This window comes from Ambystoma mexicanum, chromosome 6q (genome assembly GCF_040938575.1).
Source record: "Ambystoma mexicanum isolate Mex_15411 chromosome 6q, UKY_AmexF1_1, whole genome shotgun sequence".
Classification (NCBI taxonomy): Eukaryota; Metazoa; Chordata; class Amphibia; order Caudata; family Ambystomatidae; genus Ambystoma; species Ambystoma mexicanum.
In genome coordinates this window covers 1,042,284,367-1,042,306,338 of record NC_090937.1, presented here as the reverse complement: position 1 = coordinate 1,042,306,338, position 21,972 = coordinate 1,042,284,367, and the positions used below count along the sequence as shown (strand labels likewise).

The 21,972-nt window shown below is 45.6% G+C and overlaps 1 protein-coding gene across 1 annotated transcript in view; it reads left to right on the top strand.

Annotated features, from left to right (window-relative positions):
• VPS37A (VPS37A subunit of ESCRT-I) overlaps positions 1-21,972 on the top strand; it is an 862,571-nt gene that overhangs the window by 202,492 nt on the left and 638,107 nt on the right. The window contains exon 3 of the mRNA XM_069631579.1: positions 509-623. Within this exon, the coding sequence (XP_069487680.1) occupies positions 509-623 (115 nt within the window). The remainder of the gene's footprint in view (positions 1-508; positions 624-21,972) is intronic.

Genomic DNA, 21,972 nt, shown 5'->3' with positions numbered 1-21,972 from the left:
TTTTTAGGAATGTTTGCCAATTTTTAGGGAGTAAAGTGGCTGATAACACCCCTTATCTGTTGGGCTGCATACAGGATTAAACTTGATATATGAACGTTTGATAAGCACACTTGTTAATCGAGGTGGAAGGTTTAGGAACATTGGAAGCCAACCATCCGCTCCATTTTATAACTCTTTTCAAGGAATGCCTTAGACTGCAGCACAGTATATTACACCATTTTGAATAATGTAGAATATTCGGCCGGCAAGTAAGCTTTGAAATAACATCCCCAGTAATTCACTTGACCCGCGTTAGAATTGTAATAGTTTACTTGGGGATGGGGGGGCGGCTATCATAATAATTGCCTCACAATGTAATTGTAAAGCGTTAATGCTAATATTAATAAAATTGTATTTTCACTCATGTACATTTTTTAGGTTTCCAATATTAGTTACTGCTCGATGCATGTAAAATAAAGATTTGTGCATTTGTTAACAGTGTAAAGTAATGTGCCTTTTCTTTTTCCAGCTTACTTCCTCCGCAATTTCCACAAGAAAAGCCCCTGATTACTGTATATCCCCCAATAAGGCACCACTTGATGGATAAACCAGGGTTGTATGTGAACTGCCCTTTAATAAATAACGTAAGTATAGTTAGTGGGCTGTGACTTCTACAGGGGACTACAGGAGCATGGAGTGCAGGAATTGTTCAGATCATGGATCATATGTAGAAGTGATTTCTTGTTGCTAATATTCCGCCAATTTAGAAAACTAAATGATGACAATCTTCTGCTATGTTTAGATAGATGCAGGTAAATTGAAACTTTGGAAACCTGAGCTGGTAAAGAAGGTGATGCATTGCATTGACATCTAGTGCATTTGTGGCCTTGTATACCAAGTGCTGCGTTACTTAGGGGGTCATTCCGAGTTTGGAGGCAGCCATGGTGCTTTTAGCACCATGGCTGCCTCCAAAACCGGTTCCGGGTCTGGTCTGACTGAATGGGGACTTACCGGGTCATTCCGACCTTGGAGGACCCGGTAAGTCCACATTCAGTAAACCATTCCCCATTCCCATTGAGCCCCCAGAGGGCTCAATGAGAATTTTGGAAGGCGCTAATAACGGTACCGCAAATTGCGTTCCTGCTGGGACCCGCTAAGGGACCTCGGAATAGGGCGGTAAGGGTTTACTGATACCGGCATCCTTAATGGTGCCCGTAAACCCTCACCGCCCAACTCGGAATGACCCCCTTAATCTCTGTTGTGGCATCCGAGACACAGCAATGGACCCTGCTCAGAGAAAATGTGAACGTGCCTAGGTATCTTGATGTAATTGTATTGGTGTAATCAGAAATATTATTTTGTATTATAAAGTTGCCTTTTAATCCCCAATTAGAATTATTTATGCGTGGGTTGGTTTGTACAAAGTAGCCCATCTTTTGAATCGGGATGATCTGCTCTGATATCATATGTATAAGGAGGTAATTCATGTTGTATTTTAATTGCTTTGTTTTAATGTACATACAAAAATCATCTGTATTCAGTGAAAAAACTGTTCAAGGGACGTTATGGGTGCAGTGCAAAATCTAAAAACATCGAACTTTGCCAGTTATGGTAAGCTATGCAACCTTAATTTGTACCCCCCAACATGCACTCAGGCCTTTTTTGTCCCAAGCGGGGCTGTCGACGGCCAGGGGCGCAGAGGTAAATGGCTCAGGGTGGAGGGCGCAGGAAGGTGCCTACTCAGCTGGCTGCCATCTGTTGACTTGTAAATGACTGTGTTGTGTTTGGAATATGCAAAGGAATGAATGTTCCAAACGCAGCGTTTGAGATGCTCTGAAGGCACACACCTTGCACCTCATTCTTTGTGTGGACAGACTTTCAAGTGGGGCAATTAATAATTGATGGCTCATTGTTTTTTCACAGTATGCGCTTAAAATGTCAGTGTTAAGAACTGAACATGGGGCATTTTTATTTAGAAGGCTAGAAAAAGTAGGTTAGCTGACCAAACCTATGCATTCTGCAAAGAGAATTAACGTGCCACACAGAAAGTTTGTAACTATTTTCTTTATTTTCATGTCTCTTTATTTGACACACCAAAACATTTTGTTTTGTATAATACTTTTTACTTACATATGGCACATCCCTGGGAAGGTTAGCTGTCATTTTCTTGCTTAAATATTATAGTGGCTGCTTTGGGACATGGAGTAAATGCATCCCCTCAGCATCAAAGGTTGTTTAAATTTTTTAAACAAGCCAACCACTGCCTGTTGGGCACACCAAATGGCACTTCATTTTGACTTGGCACCTTGATTAGGAAAGCAGGGTTCATTGCGTGTCACCATGCAGACAGTAGACCATGGCAAATAAATGCAGTGATGTGTGCAGCAATTATTTGTGTGCTGCACAACTCACCACCCTGTTGGTTAATGGCATCTATGTGGTGCTCCCGTATCTAACAGCACATATGCCTGGAACATTTTGTGTATGTGGTTCTTGTTGTAAAGTGACTTCCAGGCTTTCTTGATTACATCATAGGTTTATTACAGGAAGCTCAAATTACATTTACATAAAGATAAATACTAGAGAGTATGGACTATATACAGCACTGGCCCCATCACCCAGGCAGGAGAGCTCTAACTGCCTGACTCAGTATGGAACCCTCAGATCAACAATCCATCATTTACACAGCAACACTCCATTTGACATCACAGACTCACAGCATGACAGCAGGACACAGAAGATCACTACATAACACATCTCCTTCCTTTACCAGACCTGCACACACATACACAAAACAGTCACAACATGACACTTTGATGGACCTGTCTCAAAACAACACATCACAATCCAAACCGGAGGCAAAGACAACACAAAACTCAAATCACCAAATAGACTCATCCTATCGGGTGCAACCCATTTAGCCAATATATTCAAATATTGCAAATAACTCTGAGACACTGGCCAGGCATCCCCTAATCTATCTGCATACCTGATACTTGACCACTAATGACCCAATGGCAGTATCACAGCAGTCTGTCATGCCAAACCCCACACTCTCGAAAAAGTACAGGCTTCAGCACGTCACATATAAGAAAATCTCAACAATGAAGGCACTACCTCTTTTGAATATAGGGGTACTAATCTGACGTGGCACACACCCACTAAGTTACCACTCCTACTTCATACTGGCGGAGGCGCTACCTCTCTCGAATACAAAATGTTCAACTGACCAACGGAGGCGCTACCTCTCTCAATAGTGACACAAATATCGGAGGCACTACCTCCCTCAAATACACCAATAACATGCACATAAGAGGTGCTACCTCTCTAAAATACCAATTGTGCCACACAAACCGGAGGCGCTACCTCCCTCAACTACACTCGCATCATACTCACCAGAGGCGCTACCTCTCTCTATCATGATGCATACATCGAAGACGCTACCTCCCACAAAATACACTAATGACACAATTATAAGAGGCGCTACCTCTCTCAAATGCCAATAGTGCAACCCAAACCAGAGGCGCTACCTCTCACCACTACCTAGTGTCAGTCACACCAGAGGCGCTACCTCTTTTAAATTACAATCGTGACACATACACACACACCAGAGTCGCTATTTCTTACTACTACCTCAGTGTCACCCCACACCAGAGGCGCTACCTCTGCAGTGACAACCTGACTCATACCATATCTCATACCAATCCTTGTGCATCCAATTGACATCCCAACTCAATAGTCAGACACATTAACATATTTGCATTTACACAGCAAAAATAGCAATGTTATGACTGCAGTATACTGAAACATCTAATACTTTTGTCCTATAAGTCCATGGTCCACTTTTGACCCTAAAACACGACTTTGCTCCTAAAGGTCCATGTTGCAATAGCAACTAAACTCCTGAAATTCCTCAAAAGATTATACTATCACATTCTCCCATAAATACATCCATTTTACAACAACACAGGCAAACTCGATCACTACACTTCTTACACCCAACTTAGATCAGCACATTAATATAGCACTATGTTTTCTAGAAGTCCATGGGTGAACACCCTTAACCTGCAAATCCTCTAACATGCTATAACTAACTCACAGTATCTTACACAACTTCACTTCACAGAAAAAAGGATACAGTGCGTCTTCTCTTCACTTGCGTTGTGCAACTTAAACTGTAACACTTCATTTCTTCACTGCATTGATGAAGTACTTAAGTTCTGCAACATTTTCAATGCTCCTTCACACACATGCTTGCCTGGGCGAATTTCCCTTCCATGTCTCTGCTCCTCGTTAAAGCTGACGCTGCATTACTTTTATATTGTGCTTCCTGACTATGAAGCACCTCCCTTCCTTCTGCAAGAATGAGAACTCCAAGACTTCTATGTCCAAATGTCAGCGAAACATGCACTTTTATTCCACTCCTTCCTTTACCATATCAAACTGGTGATCGGTTAGTCTGATAAGGATAAGGAGCATTTAAAAGGAGCATCTATCCCTTCTGAAAAGTATGGGCGCAGCACTCCTCTTGAGGCGGCTTCCCTTTACCAGACCTAACTCTGTTGTGCCCATGGGTTTCCTTTCACCTAGGGAGCTTCAGTATATGTGATGACAGTCCCCATCTTCTCCAACTGACTTCTCACTCCCTTCTCCAACTGACTTCTCACTTCAAGGGCCCCTTATCTTGCCACGTATAGCTCCTTTCCTGAGCTTCCATTAATGGCCCTGCTTCATTCTTGAGCCCCCTTGGACCCAGCTCGCCCTCTAACTTGTGGGCAGCTGATCCCTCTAGAAAAAGGGGCTTTCTTGCTTTCTTCCTCCTCCCCCTTCCTTAGCCCTGGGTGATGGGCCTTACTTGTCTTGTGGGGGCAGTGCTGACCACCATTTTGTCCTTCTCTCTCCTGCACCCTCCCTCCCCCGCAGCAGGCTCCTTCAGGCTTCAACTTCTTCTTCTTTTGCGCAGATTCTTCTTTAAAAACCAACTTATCGCCAATGTTGTAAAGTGACTTCCAGGCTTTCTTGATTACATCTTAGGTTTATTACAGGAAGCTCAAATTACATTTACATAAAGATAAATACTAGAGAGTATGGACTATATACAGCACTGGCCCCATCACCCAGGCAGGAGAGCTCTAACTCAGTATGGAACCCTCAGATCAACAATCCATCATTTACACAGCAACACTCCATTTGACATCAGACTCACAGCATGACAGCAGGACACAGAAGATCACTACTTAACAGTTCTGACGAGTATGCCCTACTGCGACCACACTTAAACACATAAAGCAATCGAAGAAGTTGCCTCAAATTGTACATCCACTGGGCAAACGCCCTTTCTACTCTGCCACACCATGATTTTCATTAGCCGCAGGCCAGCACTATTAAGAGATGTGAATGCCAGCTCTGTTAGATAAAGCATAGGCCTGCTCTTTTTTTTCGGAAACAACCTCTGAGGCCTGCATAATGGTGAGTCGGTAGTGGCTGAAGAACTGTGGACCCTTTTCCATGCATTAGAAGCTGGTTTTCTTTAAAACACTTCATCAGCTTATTACTGGTCAGGCTAAAGTTTGTAAGAGGTACAGTCTGTTCTGTGTATCCTTTCTGTGCATTGTCTGTTGGGTGTCTCTGGTAGGGTATCCTTTCCTGTCTATAGATATAATTCCCTATAGATATTTCTGTATTGGAGGTTGGGCATGCTCACACTGAGCCCCAGCCCTTCATCTAAAATTCTCCAGAAACAAGAAGCAAAAGAGCCTATGTACTCCATTTGAGTGGCTGATGTTCCAGCAATTTTATACTCTCATCCAGAAACGTAAGCTGTTCGAATAAGTATGTATGGTTCATTATTACACACATTTTAATGTTAGGGTGCGTGTTGTGCACCATTATGTGAGCACCAAGCCACGCGTCTGTTATGAATTTAGAGATTCACGCATACAATCCTTTTATCACAGACTTGTTTATCTAATATAGAAATCTCTCATCACTATATTCCTGAAATGCACTGTGATTTAATGCAAAGCATACAGTAACCCTCATTGGTGCTTTCTGTCCCCTTTACCACTCTCAAAGAGGTATTTTGAAAGAGTGCAATGAGAGTGTACCAGACTGTCCATCTTGGAATGATAACCTATCAGAAAATAATTAATGTGGTGAGTCTGGTATTGCCCCTTTGCGAAATACAAGTGAGGTGGTACAAACAGAACTCCTGCAACACAGGACCAGTGGTCAGTGGGCCTTCAGAACCCAGCAGTCTGGTCACTGCAGTGTGGCAGTACGAGCAGTTTGTAACGGCATTCAGGCAAGACCTTCCCTATGAGCTGTTGACAGAAACACCATTTACTTGGGCAGGAACAACTGTGTGTTCACATCAGATTTCTTCTGTAAAGTACTTGAATTACAATGTAATGAAACCAGCTTCATTTATATAGTAATTATTTATTGATATTGTGGTATGTCGCATGACACAGAGGGAGTGATGTGTGCCTGTCGGGGAGCGGAGGGCGTATTTTAGTGTTTCGCCATGGGCACCAAGTTGGCTAGAAATTGCCCTGGATGCACTGCTCATACCCACACACAAAGCATCACTGATTAGATCACGTATGACAGTATCATCTAAGTAAAATGACACTTAAACCCTCTATAACCAGGCATATTCAAAGTGCTTGATTTAGGGTTGGCCCTTGACTACAATATTAATCTTTCTCAAGAGTTCTGACAGGGCTAGGTGTATAATTCTACTACCGAGTACAGAACATGAGGCATGTTCTACTTCTATGCTCTATGCAAGATAGTTCATGAGACGCCTACCTGTCACCCTGCAAACATTGGCTGCAATACAGTAAACATTAGCCCTATTATGCACTTTCTTTGCGGAGCTCTACAGATGTTTGATGTCATATGTGATGTTATTGAGGATGCCTTTTGCGATATCTGTGATGTTGTGTGTGGGTGTGAGCAGTGCATGGTGGCGGTGTGAGTTATGGTTGCATCGCTAACCATAACTGGTGAATTTCTATGGTTTTTCGATTTTGCGCTGCTCCCATAACATCCCTTTAATTAAAAAATGATATAGTGCATGGTAAAGTTTTATTTTGGCACTGACAGGATATAGACTCCCTAACCTCTGTACCTACCATGCCCTATGTGTACTTCAACCTACCACTACCAGGATGGTAAACCCCACCAATACAAGCACTGCATTGTCAGTGCCAAGGTAAAGTGGCCAAAGACCTGGAAGACCTTTGCTCCTTTTGTTTTTTAACACAAAAATATCCATGGACGCAATCCCAATTCTGCTGACAGACATCCCTGTTATATAGCCATTTGAAACTGCATTGTATTTGCCATTTTTAAAATCCATTTCACTCAAATCTGACCATCCCTTTTATATGCAAAATTATTGTAATGTTCTGCTTCACAAAATATGAATGCATTGTTGTCAGTGCTGTCCACTGCCTCAAGGGTTTTTCCGCAGATATAGCAAAACAAAACACTTTTTTAAACCTGTTTAAAGATAGTCCACCCCTCGTTGACAGCCCCTTGATCCTCTCTACGGTTCTTTTCTTTAAAACAGACTAAACTGCCCTCTTTCAAAACCTTTTCAATGCACTGTGCAAAGTGATATTAACATGTCCGCATACAAACGTGATGTCCATTTCAAAATAATATAACGTTCCTCACGTTTCTTAGCTGCCCATTCCATGCCTCCCTCCTTTGTCCACAAACAGCACAAGCCCATCTGATTGGCCAAGAGGGTGTTCTGCTGACAGCATACTAGAAAGTGTGTCTGTGAACCAAAGGTAGATATTGCAAACTTTTATTCCCTATGTTTTTGCAATTTATTAGGGAACTGCAGAGCCATATGCTTTTGGAAGGTTCAGTGCAGATCTTACGAATGGCGCTAAGCAGCCCAAAAAAGTGTTCTTAATCCTAACTACAGCGTCACTCTTGCCACCCGTACAATATAGACAGTATTTCTTTTTGTTAATTTTGATTTTAAGCAAATATATAACAAACATGCATGCAATCTTCAACACATTTCCTGAGGAGTAAGAACAAGGAAGCTAGTCAGGGGAGAAGGAGAGAAGACTAAAGGAAACCCATTTTCTTTTTTTATTTATTGTGTTTTAGCCATACATAAAAACAGAAGAAACATAATTATGACTTTTAGCACATTAAAACACAGATTTCTCCAAAAATAAGAAAGCAAAAACCCCAAAACACTCTTGACATACCTGAACAACAAAACTACTAAGTACAAATAATTGGTAAAATAACAGAACAATATATGGTATAATATTGTTGCCTTGAGAAAAACCTGATCATACAGAATACTGAAAAGACTCATCAGAGAAAAAAGCAAAGAGAAAAGAAAAAGAAGGTAAGAGAAAAGGCAAAGAAAACATAAACAATCATATCAGTTTGCAAAAAGGGGAAAAAATAACAAAAGTAGACCAATGAAATATCCCCGTAAGAGCTGTTCGAGTCAGTGAAAGTTCATTACTGCAAGTCACCCCTCAATAGGCTAAGGAAAGACCCTCCCCCCGCCCCCTCCCTAACTGTAAGACCTTGAGAACAGCCACAACTTCAGCAGTCAAAAAGGTTTCATTCCCAGATGATGATCTATCCCAAAAGATCAACCATCGTACATCATATACAAATCTCTGAAATCTAGCCACTCCCAGGTTCAAGGTACCTGGGCAATTTGACAGTAGATGTTGGGGTGACTGTCTTTCTTTTTCATCGCATTTATCACAGATAGCGGAGGGATATTCTTCCTTATTTCTAATAGAAAGAATTTCTAAGGTTGGGAGCAAGTTCAGTTTAAACCTCAGAAATTCTGATCTAGCGTCTGGATCAGATGATTTGTTCAAATAGGGAGGCAAGATGTTTGTCCGTGACTGTATGTAACGCTGATACCTTTGCCCACCTCATTTTAGCAATCGTCCGTATCCAATCCATTCATTTAATTAGCCGTTTAACTTTATCAGGATTTTGGACAAGGAGTTCAGAGGTGCAGTCTGAGTTAGCCAGAAGTTCATTGCACTTCAAGCTGAGATTGGCAAGGAATGTGTTATCAGCTCTTTGCATTGATAGAGCTACACCCTCATAGAGGGAATCCTTTGGTTGATCAAGAATAAGCCTGAACATGGATAGCCACCTCCATTCCATCCATGCCATGAGAGAGGGCAGTCCCAGTTCATACCCAAGGCAAACTATAGGGACCCAATTAGGCATATTCAGAGTGCTCTTCCAGAGCTTAGCCTCAATTTGATCCCAGTCGATGTACGCAGATAGAGGATTCGACTCTAGACCGAAAAGAATAACGGGGACCACTTTACCTATATAAAACCTCACCAAAGGCTGAATGGAAAATTTACAAAATTTGAGGCAGATTCTTTTCATTTGGGATCCCAAATTGATGACCTTAAGGTCAATGGATGATAGGAGATGGTATTTTGTTGGGACGGCTTTCACTACCACACCTAAGTAGGTAACCTCAGTAACAATATCAATTGGCCAATTTTACATTTCACAAGAGTAGGACTTAATGACCTTCTTTGGACGTTAAAAAACGAACACCTTAGATTTCATTGGGTTCATTTTTAGGTCTTTTTGTTTAGCGTAAACATTGAGTGCAGTCGTAAGCGCTGGAGCTCGACTTCAGAGTGATCCAATACTACTACATCGTCGGCCTAGGCCAACCAGTTAATTTTGGTGTTTCCAATCCTTGGGGTGATTAAACTTTTCTTGTAACCATGGGCACAGGTCAGAGTTGAACAATATTTTTAAAAAAAGGCGCAACAAGTCAGCCCTTGTGCACACCCCTTTCAATCTTTATAGGGGCCGAAAGCAAGCCCAATCTGGAAATCCATCAATATATAAAAAGCCCAACACAGGCATTGGAGTTAATTTGACTTCAGTTGCAGTGGTTTATGTTCCGATTTTGCATCCCCTGCAAGGGGCTGCAAATAGTTAACAAACCAGTGAATTCCTCTGTCTTGTGTTTCTGTGATCTCCATTTCACATGTGTCCCGGGTTAAGCTCACTATAAACGGATCGAATGAGCATTTTCAGGTTCCAGCATTTGGGAACCTTGCAGTCAGCAGCATTTGCTTGATCAATCTGCCTTGGTTTCAGTAGATAAATACCCACATTTTCCCCTCCACTCAGCAGAACCTCAAGTGGGTGATTTGGCATTCTGTCTCTTTGAATATTTTGGTCCAAAACCTTCATCTAGTATATCCTCATTTTGGGACATCTCCAAACGATGGATCATCCAAGTGGTTGAAACAAACTCTTGTACGACAAACATATTATTCAACATAGCTGATTTTAGAGCTAACTCAAATGGCCCAGGAACGTATGCCTATGGCAGGACACACACTAGCTTTATTCTTCACCAAAATTAACTCTTCAGTTCCTTCCACCAACGCCATTACAATAGACAGATGTGATTGAATCTGGAGGTTTCGTCCTTTCTTCCCTGTGGAGAGCGACCCCTTTTGACACTAAGGAGGCTAGTCCGCTAAGCAAAATACTCCCTAGTGGTTTGGGAATGCGGGACCTCATTGGGAGTGACTCCAGTCAAGGGGACAATGACTCCCATTCTCATCGGGTACATCCTATAACTAAAGCAGTATCTGCATACATGGGAATCCGAAAATCTGATGTTATATTCGCTGTGGGTCTCACATTAATACTGAAAGTGCCTTTGTATTTTTGGCTCGAGACAATGCTGGGCTCTCCATGGGCTTGACCACTGAACACAAACAACACGCCCCTTCTTGGTCACAGAGCGAGAATAAAGGTGCAGTTGCCCTTAAATGAAGGAGAGGAAGCATTACGCAAAGGAAAGGCTCTGGCATGAGCATGCCACTGAGGGGCAGAGCCACGCTGCACAGCCGAGCCAGATGTGATGCAGAGAAAGACAGGAGAAGGAAAGAGACGTTGCCGATCCGGCACAGAGCCTTGCAGAGTCGGCGAGGGCAAGGGCAAGGCCTTGCAAAGCCGCCCTTATCTTGAGGCGTGACTAAGCTGATGAGGTGATGGGCCCTGGGCCTGACAAACAACGCCTAACCCAGAACGCAAGGTAGGAAAGAATCCTTCGCTCGCAACGAAGGTGGCGAGGAGCAGAGAAGCGCTGAGAGGAGCAGAACACAAAATGTGCTCGTGTCCAGACTGGAGGGGCCAGAAAGCCATGGAGAACGCCACTGCTACTGAGCAGACGCCACCTCACTGGAGCAAAACATGCAACGTAGAGGTTACCCAGATTGCTCACAGTGGAGGGGGGGGCGTAGAGACCAGAGAGTGAAAGGGGAGAAGGCAGGATTATCCTTATAGCATAACAAAGGCATAAAGGCCCAGAGAGAGAGAGAGTGAAAGAAACAAGTGACAATAAGAGTTACCCGAGCCCAATAAAACCGAATATTGTAACCAGCCAAACGGCTCACAAAAACTACTGAGAACCGATTGTGCAGGGGGTGTGGTCAGCGGTCATGCGGTAAGGAACCTGACACTTCAAGCTCCTGCCTGATCCTTTAATGATGGGCTCCAAACTGCACATTTTATGGCCCACTTCACAGAGTTAGGTACCAGAAGGCCGGCAGACCACCTGGGCTGCAAGGTATCTTGCAATTGCTGAGGGGAGTGGAGATACGGCAGTGATTGCAGACCTGACCGGATCTGGCACAAAATGGCGCCGGCTGCCTCTGACAAAGTCGCTTGAGGACCCTGGCGAGATACCAGGAGGTGCCAAGGGAGAAACAAGATCAGAGGGAGGAAGATAAGGCGAAGCGGGCAGGCCCCCCTTCCCACGACCAATTGCAGACCTTACACAGAGGGGGACTGAGCGGCATAGAGTCGGAGCGCAGCCGAACAAGGTTTAAGACCCGCAGCAGCAAACGGGACAGGGGAGGAAGCCTAACACTGGCAGGCGCTCTCTGAGGCGGGCGCAACGGGAGCGATCCTCGCTGTACAGAGATCATATATGAACTATAATGTATGCATCGGACCTCCTATTATAAGTGCACCAGAGACACTAGAGCAAAGTGCACTTATTAGCACGGCCAAAGTCCATTTGAGATTGCAGGAGGACAGCGCGGGACGGGCACTTCCTGGCTAGAGGACTCCCCTACCCGGCAGACGACAGAAGATAGCTGAGCGGCTTATGTGAAGGTACAGAGGCCCTTCAGTCTTGCAGCAGTGTGTCCTAGCACTACCAGCTAAGAGCCCGGACTATGGGGCCCACCAGTGTTAGCAAGGGCGGGGTGGGTGTGCCCATACGCTTGGGGATGAACGAGCGGGCTTCCCGGAAGGTGGACATACAGCGGAGACCTGCATGACGGCCAGAGGTACACAGACAGACCCAGGCTGGACGAGTCTATGGCGCACTGTTCCTGTGGGTGCCCACGGTCTCCCTTGGAATAATTGATGCATGACCTGGTCTTCAAATGCTTGCACACTGACCGGAAGAGCATAGCAAGACGCACCAATCTATAACCACAGGCTTGTCGGGCCGCCGAGGTTTCCCTTGGGCCCTCGATTCACACCCTCTTCCCCCTTGTCCACGATAGCTCTCTGGACTTGTGTTCCATCACCCTGTAGAACCTATTGAGATCTGGGGAGTTGGCACCGCAGGTATCCGTGTTCATGGCACAGGAAGAGTAGGAGCAAACGTAACTGGGTGCAAGGGATACCTAGGAAAGCAGAAGCTGTGGAAATTATACCAAGGAGTACTATTAAACACCTACGGAAACCGTAAGATCCCGCCTAAAAGAGCTCCAACAACACAGTGACCCCTGAAGTGAGCAGCATCGACGGGTGCTAAGTAAAGGAGATCTGATGCCAGACAAGAACCGAAAGAACAAGGCCAGACAGAGGGTCATAGGAGTCCGATGTTAGAAATGAGGGGGACAGCATGGGCCTAAAAGGCGTAGCAGAAGACGCAGTAACTCAGCTGCGAGTGGCCCTGCAGGAGGAGGGTCCGATTCTGGTGGCCATTGCTGCACTGAAAGTAGCATTGGAACATAAGATTGACGCAGTTATTGTAGTTGTGGGCCTACTGCGGCAAGCTGCTCGAGGGCTTGCAGAGCGCTTGGGCACAGTGGAACAGCGAGTGCAGGACAACACACCTAGTATTGGCAGCACCTGTACCCAGGTGGAGGACCTAGCTTGCAGGAATAATGTCTGAATTTTAGGCCGCCTGGAAGGTGAAGAGGGTAAAGACCCGACCGCCTATGTGGAAACTATGCTCATGCAGGAGGTGGGCCCAGGCACGCTGACATAGGGATTTGCAGTTGAACGTGCGCACATGTCATTGGCAAACAGACCCCCACCTGGGCACCCACGCGACTGATGATTGCAAAGACCATGAACTATAAGGGCAGGGAAAGAATACTAGCATTTTCCAGATAAGGAGGGATCATCAAAAGGGGTTCCTCAAGGCTGACGATATACCCAGACTACGCTGCCCTGGTGCAGAGATGGAGAGCAACATTTGGGTTTACCAAGGAGAAGTTACGGAGCGCCCATCTGCTCTATAGGTTGTTTTACCCGGCAAAACCGAAGGTTTTACATAATGGCAGATCGCATTTCTTTGAGAGCACAGAGGATACACTGTCCTGGATGGACACGCAGGGGGTTCCGCAACTTCCGAGAATAGAACGCGACGCACCATGATCCGAACGGTTTGAATACTGAGGGACGATTGCTGACGGCCAGGAGCGCAGGATATGTGACATTGAGCAGGAGCACACAGATTGGGGCACCAAGAAGCAGGGCCTCTGCCCAGTAAGCTGACTTTGCAGGCGGTTGTTACACATCCCCAGAAATATCTATGGATGCCAGTTTTAGGGCATCAAGCTACCTGGGGTGGGGCAAGAGGGTGCGGGAAAGGAAGTTGCGCCTGAGTAGGCACGCTGCTGCTGGGCTGTTGATGATGATGTTGTTGTTGTTGGTTGCAACAGGGAAAAGTTGTTGGGGTATTTCATCGATTGTGAGTGGAGGGACTTCAGGTTTATAGTTTTTTGGGTTGAGAGACCGTTTGTGGATGGCAGACAGGTTAACATGTAGCCAAGGTAACGCACATGAACACGGTGAACACATAGGCTACAAGCAACTGGGGGAGGGGGATATGAGGAGAGTCTGTTGGGCGTTGGGGGCAGGGAAGGTAGGCATGCAGGGAGTTGGGGGAGGGGAAAGCTGTGTTATCCGACAGGCTGAAACGTGAACACTGGGGAATTGGCGGACAGTGTATGAATGACAGAGCAGTGGGAACCAGAAGGCCTGACTGTGGGCACCTATGTCAAGAACTAGTGGTGTGAGCATGATCACCTGGAACGTCGGAGGTCTTGATAATTACGTGAAAAGATTGCAAATACATACATATTTGGTTAGGAGTGGCATACCGGTGGCAATGCTACAAGAAACTCACCTCACAACTGACAGACATGCCACTACAGCCAGGAAATGGGGAGGAAAGTTATATGGCTCGCCCCTTTTCTGCATACGCCAGGGGCGTTCTTATCTGGATACCCCCGGCTGCCCCCTTCCAGCTGCTAGAGTTCAAAAGGGATGGCGAGGGCAGAATGGTGGTGAACTGCGTGAACTGTGGGAGAACAGGGCAGTCTGCTTTATAAACACATATGCCCTGAATCACGATGCCACTGCGTTTTTCTAATTGTTATACTCACATATATCTGCATATAGGGAGTCCACATGGGTCTGGGATGGGGGTGACTTTAACTAAATAAATATATAACTGCACTCTCAGTCCCGGGTTGGATAGGTTGGATAACAAGCACAGTAAGCCTGTACCGCCAGCCAAAACCCTTGGAACCCTCTTGCGAGACTTGAGGCTGGCGGAGATCTGGAGGGTAGTACACAGTGATGCACAAGGCTATTCACACTTTTCGGCCCCACACTGTATACAGGAGGATAGACTACATCTTCACAGGAAGGGAAATCCTCAGAGAATTTGACCACATAGAGTACAGAACACCACCTTGATGCCTACATGGCGCCTGAGGTCGGAAGCTTTACAAGACAAGACAGGGTTTTTCATGACTATATAAGTGAACAGATAGAGGAGTATTTCGACACCAACACAGACAGCGTAGCAAAGACGAGCATGCTTTGGGATGCATTAAAAGTTGTTCTGCAGGGAACGGCGATGGGGGAAATGGGAGGCCTCAGGGCAGATATACTGTGGGCCCTGGAGGACTTTGAAAATGAGATAGAAAACATGGAGAGCATTGAGGTGGAACTATCTGAGAAGTCCGGGTACTTGATGGGATTGAAACAAAACTGCAAGAGAGAATGGGAAAGTTTGGGGATACTGGATTTTGCAACATACACTCGAAGGCTGCGTGCAGAGTGAGATAAGCCTGGGAGACTGCTAGCAGCGAGAGGAACCAAGGGACATAAGTGCCATTGCAGATGAAAATGGAGTTAGGACCCAGGGTGGGATCAATGAGGTGTTTTCAGGATTCTACAAATCCCTATACTCTAAAGGCGAAAATAGGAGAACAGGAATGTTGACGAAACCTTAACTCAAATTAACATACCAAGGTTAGAGGTGGAGCAAGCAGACATGCTGAATGCACCATGGACGCTAAGTGATAAGAGAACTCCCGACTGCCAGGGACCCGGGGCTAGATGGGCTCCCGGGGTATTTCTATAAAGCATACACAGAAATACTAGCGCCCAGACTGCTGGCAGTCTTCACAGAGGCGTACGACCTGGGGGTGTTATCTAATGGCTTGATGGAGGCTATTATAGTACCAATCCTGAAGCCGGAAAATCCACACAGAGCTGTGGGGCATATAGGCCTCTCTGAATGGTGAACCAGGGCTGTAAAATCCTAACAGCGGTGCTGGACAAATAGACTTAAGAAGGTAATAGGGAACTTGGTCCACACGGACCAAACAGGATATGTTCCGGGGCATAACACCACATGGAAATTGCAGAGATTACATAATGTCATAGACCGCACTAACTAATAGACGGAGGATTGTTGGGTGGCCTCTTTAGATGCAGTTAAGACCTTTGACTTGGTCCGCTGGGACTGGCTGTTAGCAACCCTAGAGCGATTTGGGATTGGCAAAGCCTTTTTGCGGTGGGTGAAACTGATCTATACTAAACCCATGCACTGATGAGGACAGGTAAACATGTCTGTTGCATGGGAGGTACAGAGGGGTACTAAGCAGGACTGCCCACTGTCACTGATGCTGTATATCCTGGCATTAGAACCTTTGCTAGACAGGGAGGTACACTGGATCTGTCAGTACGCTGATGACATGCTGTTGTACGTGAGATGACCGGATGATAACCTACCATACTTACTGGATGTTATTGACGAAGTTGGCATGCTCTCGGTCATTAATGTGAACCGGGAGAAATCCTCCTTGTTTCCACTCACGGGGGTTAAAGGTCTCAGCGGGGAGCAACTACTGCATCTGGGTCTCCAATGGGCAACTAACACTTCGTTATCTGGGTATTCATGTATGGTATGACCAGGCGGACGTGCGTAGGGGCAACACGCTGAAGGCCTTGGAAGGAGTAGCTAACTCGATGGGATTCTGGAAAAAGCTGCCCCTTGGAGTACCAGGCAGAACAGCCACCCTGAAGATGTTGGTACTTTCCAGCCTCTTTATTTTACTAATAGACCCTATAATATACCGGCAGCTTTCTTTTGCCAACTAGATGGTCAGAGAATTCCTGTGGGAGCGAGAGAGGAATAGAGTCGCTCTGCGCACACTACGCCGATGGTGGGATGAAAGTACCCCATTTTGAGTACTATTACCTGGCAGGGCAGCTACATTTCACTGCGAATTGGCTGGGAGATGAGCCCTCGCAGGACATCTTATTGCTGCAACCAATGCTAGGGGGTTACTTTCTGAAGGAAATATTGTGGGTGACCGAACTTGCTGGAGTAAGACCCTCTGGGCTATTGAAACTCCCCCCTCGGGGGAGTTATTGGAGAACATTGAGGAGCTGTGCGACAGTACAGAAGACAATGGGAAAGTAAAAGGGAAGCTACGCTAGGTGACTTAGTACAAGAAGGCAAAATATTGGATTTGCAGACCTTGGTTAACGAACATGGCATACACGAGGGCCAGTTCGATAATAGATACCATATATGATTTGTCAGAAGGGGGACACATGGTCTCCAGATTGTATGATTTGTTATTGGGTAGCATTGCCACACAAAAGTTATAGGTGCATGGGAACTGGGAGGCAGACAAGGGGAGAACTTTCACAGATGATGAATGGAGGAGGGTGCTGCTCTGTACCAAAAAAGTCTCCAGGAACACCAGTTTCAAGCTATCCCCTTATATGGCAGGGGTGGACAATCGTGCTTGCCGGAGATGCGTGCAGGTGAGGACGGACATGGGGTCGCACATGATGCACATGTTTTGGGCATGCCCCGTGATCAGGAAAGTTTGGCGGGAGGTGGCTGAGAGAGTGGCAAGTGGAGGTATTCAGATGCAGGCATGGCCCTCAGAGTTTTGCTTGCTGGGTTTATTCCAGAGATGTGGGAGACACTAAGCATACCTTTCCAGAATGAAGGACTTAAACTGTATACTGGAAAAACACAGAATAGCGATGGCGTGGAAAAGGCTGAAGAGCCCAAACTTGAGGCTTGGTGGGAGGACCAGAAAAGATGGTCATTAGCGGAGACTACAGTATTGTATAGAGCGCTAAGACAAGGAATGCTGTAAGACACTGGAAGGTGTCTCACCCGCTCGACCCTGGGGGTCTCTCTCAGGTGGCCAGGGGGTGGACCAGTGCGAGAGGATCACCTGGGTGAGGGGTCTTCGGAGAGTGGGAGTGGGACACCTGATGGCGAGATGCAGTAGCCCCCTCCCTGTAACACCTTTACCCAATCATACGGGTAGGATATTTAGGAACTCAAACCCCCTCCCCCTTTGCCTTCACAAACACCTTCACACTGACAGCCTGCTCTGGGAGAAAACAGACTCACACCCGAGCATTGTACCTTACATGTCCCATTACTATGGCCTGGTAAGGGCAGGCAATTACTAGTAATCACTCACACCTGACTTCCATTGAACTTCCCCGCACAGATAAAAGGCGGAGCACGAGAGCACACTCTGAATGAGGCAAAGCACATGAAGAAACAGTACTTTTCTGACAACAGCTGAACGAGGGAAGAAAGACGGCAAACCAAGAAGAGTACGCAAGAAGGTAGATACCCTTGACCTTTTGGTCGAGAAACCGTTACTTTCCAGAACCCTTCAAATTAGAAAGCATAAGGTCCGGAAACAAAATTAAAGAATCCTGTATTGTATGTCGGGGATACCCGGGGCCCTCCTACACGGCTGACCGAGCCGGGGAGGATCATCAGCTGCTGTGATACCATCCTTGGCTTCAAGATCAAAGCAGTACCTGAGAGATCAACACAGCCGGTGAGTTGGGGAGACAGATATAAGACCGGTATGTGTTGAAGTCAAGGTTGCAAGCAGAAACATTGTATACGGAGAGCAAGACCAAAAATTGAAACGTGTGTGATGAAAGATGTGAGGAAAGCTTAATTGCTGATGGAAATTTGAACATTTACGAGAAAAAGATACAATACCAGTGACAGTTGTCTGGCGCCGCGTGGCTGCTCAATCGTAGGACTCTCTAAAGGTATCCAGCCAAGAAGTGGCAGAAACGAAAGTAAGAGCATTGTGTGAAGTGAATAGACGTCGTCCTGCAACGGTTTAAGCAAAACGCATCGCACATTCAAGTCTTTGATTTCTGTTATCGAGAGCCCAAACGAGGGAGACCAAATGTGAAGATTGTTCTAAAAAGGGTTCCGCAATGAAAGAGGGAGATACATGGTCCGACCCCGAATGCGCGACACAAGTTGCGACATTGTGGTAAAAAGGGATCCAAGCCTGAAGGAGGGAGACCCATGATTAATACTGAAAGCGAGAACTTGTGCATTTGAAAAATCCTGATGAGAAAGGAGCTTTGGTGCTTGTTTGTTACGTTAGGCCCTCTGCAATAAGAGCCTGTTATTGTAATGTTATTGTAATGGAGGCTTTGGCATAAGGCCCTGATACTTATGTCCTGAAACTGTATCCTCATGACAGAGAAGCCAGTGTGTGTGCGAAGCTCGAACGCGCTGCCTTGCCCCGTGCTGAAACACATGGGGAAGGGAAGCCAACTGCTCAACTATCCTGACATATTATTTCTTGAACACTTTTCTTTTTGCATACACTATTGTCCCACACCATTTTTTTATTTACAATTAAGGATTGGCAATAGGTTTATTACTATAGGCCCTTGTATTTTGACAGACTCGACTAGGAAAGCATTATTATTTTTTGATGGTTGTACCTTGCTCAATCCTTAAATTTAGGTTTAGATAGGCGTTCAACCAACCTATTGAAATTCAATAAACACATTTGAACTGTGATCACGTGTCTGTCTTCATTGTTTGATACCATGCCTTCCTTACAATGCATAAAAGGAGCGAGCATGTCAAAGCTTGGAATGCACTTACACAGTCCATATTTTCTCATGACAGAGAGTAGACTGGCTGAGATACAGTTTCTGGGGGAGTTCAGAGGGGCAGGCATTAATTCAAGGGATTGGTTTCGGAGTGCATGGACTAGACATTGGAGATGGACAAGGATACAATGAACGGTTGGGCTTGGGGAGGAGGTGGAAACGCGCAGGGATTGTGCACAGCTTGTTTGCACTGCTATTTGCCTACAGGATTTGTAAGGAAATTGTGAATCCTGTCTTAGTGTTGGTTTGTTTGTATTGTAAATATAATAAAATGTTTAAAAAAAACAAAGAAAACTACTGAGAACCGAGAGAGGCGTATCTAAAGAAGGGTCACCAATACCCCTGGGAGATAAGTGAGACACTAGGACATAGAAACCCAAGAGAGCCAGCAGGGCCCAGTAGGACAAGTGAAGAAAAAACTCAAGGGAAACTCGGAGACAAGCAAGACATGATCCTGGTGGGGAGATCAATCAGGCTCACAGGCATTCAGGCCATCCACCCAAAACCAGACACCCATAAAACAGAATGTGGATTGGAGGGAAAACCCAGCCCTGAAGACCACTACACTGCATTCACTCCAGTTCCAGTCAGGGCTGGCCCAGGCATTGTCACACAAACAAAACTAGAATCACAACACAGCCTTTAAATTGACTCCATACTTCATCTACCCCCAAAGGTATACCCACAACACACAGTCACTGGGAAGGCTCCAGCAAGTCTTGCAGGAAGCAGCCCCAGAGCAACATATGGTACTGCCACCCAACGGCCATTCAGGATAAGGGAACAGAGCCAGGGCTTCTCAGGATTTTGAGAAACAAGGGGTAAAGATAAAAGAAATCAAAAGGCTAAATTGTTTATCTTGCCTTTGTGTAGAACTCCATTGATTTCTATGGCAGGACCTTAGTGTCCCAATAAGGGAGGACACTCTGGGCCTCTGTCAAGTCAGCATGTAGCTGCCACCAGCCCATACCCCACTCTTTTGGCCAACAAACATGTGCCCAACAACACACACAAGGGGTACAAGAGTGTACCTCTACCCATGGGTACCATAAGGGTATCCAAGGGGTACTGTTCACAAAAACACAAAATGAAGAGCTGCACGGACAGGGGTCCAAACTGGACGCCTGTGCAGGGAAACGCACAGAAAACACCAACAGAGAATTGGCAGGACACTGACGAGGAGGCCCTTCCCCTCCAAAGCATTTCCAGCATCACACCAACCAAGTGGTGGAAAAGGATTAAAGGAAGGTTCGCCCCAAAAAATATTATTGGCCAAAAAGATGGGCAATAATAAAAAAAAATATACTGGCACTTTTTTTTTTTAAGTACCTATGTGAAATTTTGAGCAAATGAAGCTCAGAATTTAAAAAAGGAAGCACATGGCGGCATCCTTTTTGTGAAATGGATACCCGCCTGTGCTTGCTTTTGCGGCACTAATGAAGGAAAAGCCAGCCCGCTGTCGTAAACAAAAGCTCCCACTGGGTGGCTTTTCCTTCATTGGTTTTTCTTTCTACGTTTCTCAGGCTCCCCTGAGCCGGAGGAGCCTGAGAAACCTAGAAAGAAAAACGGCAGCGTTTTTCGAAGCACAACCGCGTTGTGTTTCTGCTTGCAGCTGTTTCCCATTTGGGGCTCTCGGGCTCCCGACGGGGAGCCCGAGAGCCCCAAATGGGAAATCCTTTACATGATTGTGGCGGCAAAACCACAGCATTTTTGCCGCAATATTTTGTATACACAGCCATTTTTGCTGCAATTTTAATACCTGGAAATGTGCTGTTCTCATATAGTTTGCTGTAGAAGTCCCTAAACGTGTTGTTAATCTCCGTCTGCGATCTCCATATATTCCTGCATTCATCTGATATTTCCACCACTCCCTCCCTGGTATCTGGTCCCCGGAACAGCCAGGCCACAAGTCTGCCTGGTTTGTCGCCCGTTCCGAGTACTTTTTCTGTTTATTTCGCAAAGCTAAAGTTGCCTAGCTTTTCCCATTGTTCTGTGCACTTTTGTCTTAATGCTATGAGAGTGGTTTCTTTTTCTTCCCCCAGTGACTCCATTCTCTCCAGTTTCTTAATCTCGGCCTCTACCCCCGATATCTGATTTTCTAGGTCTTTTCGGACTCCCTCTGCTTTTGCAATGGCTGCTCCGCGTATAACTATTGTGAAAGCCTCCCATATCGTTCGTGTGTTTTTGACACTTCCCAGATTGTGCTCAAAGTATTGTTCTGTTTGAAGTCTCCTTCCTTCTCTAAAACTGTCATCTCGCAATGATTTTGCTCGTAATTGCCATGTGGGAATAGGTGCTGGGCGGTCTGTGAGTGCCCACCTTACTATCATGGATGAGTGGTCAGATAGTGTTCTGCCTTCATACGAGGCCTTTACTATGCTCACCAGGTGTTCTCTCCGCGTAAAGGCATAATCGATTCTCTTGTATATCTAATGTACACTTGAGTAGAACGAGTATTCTCGT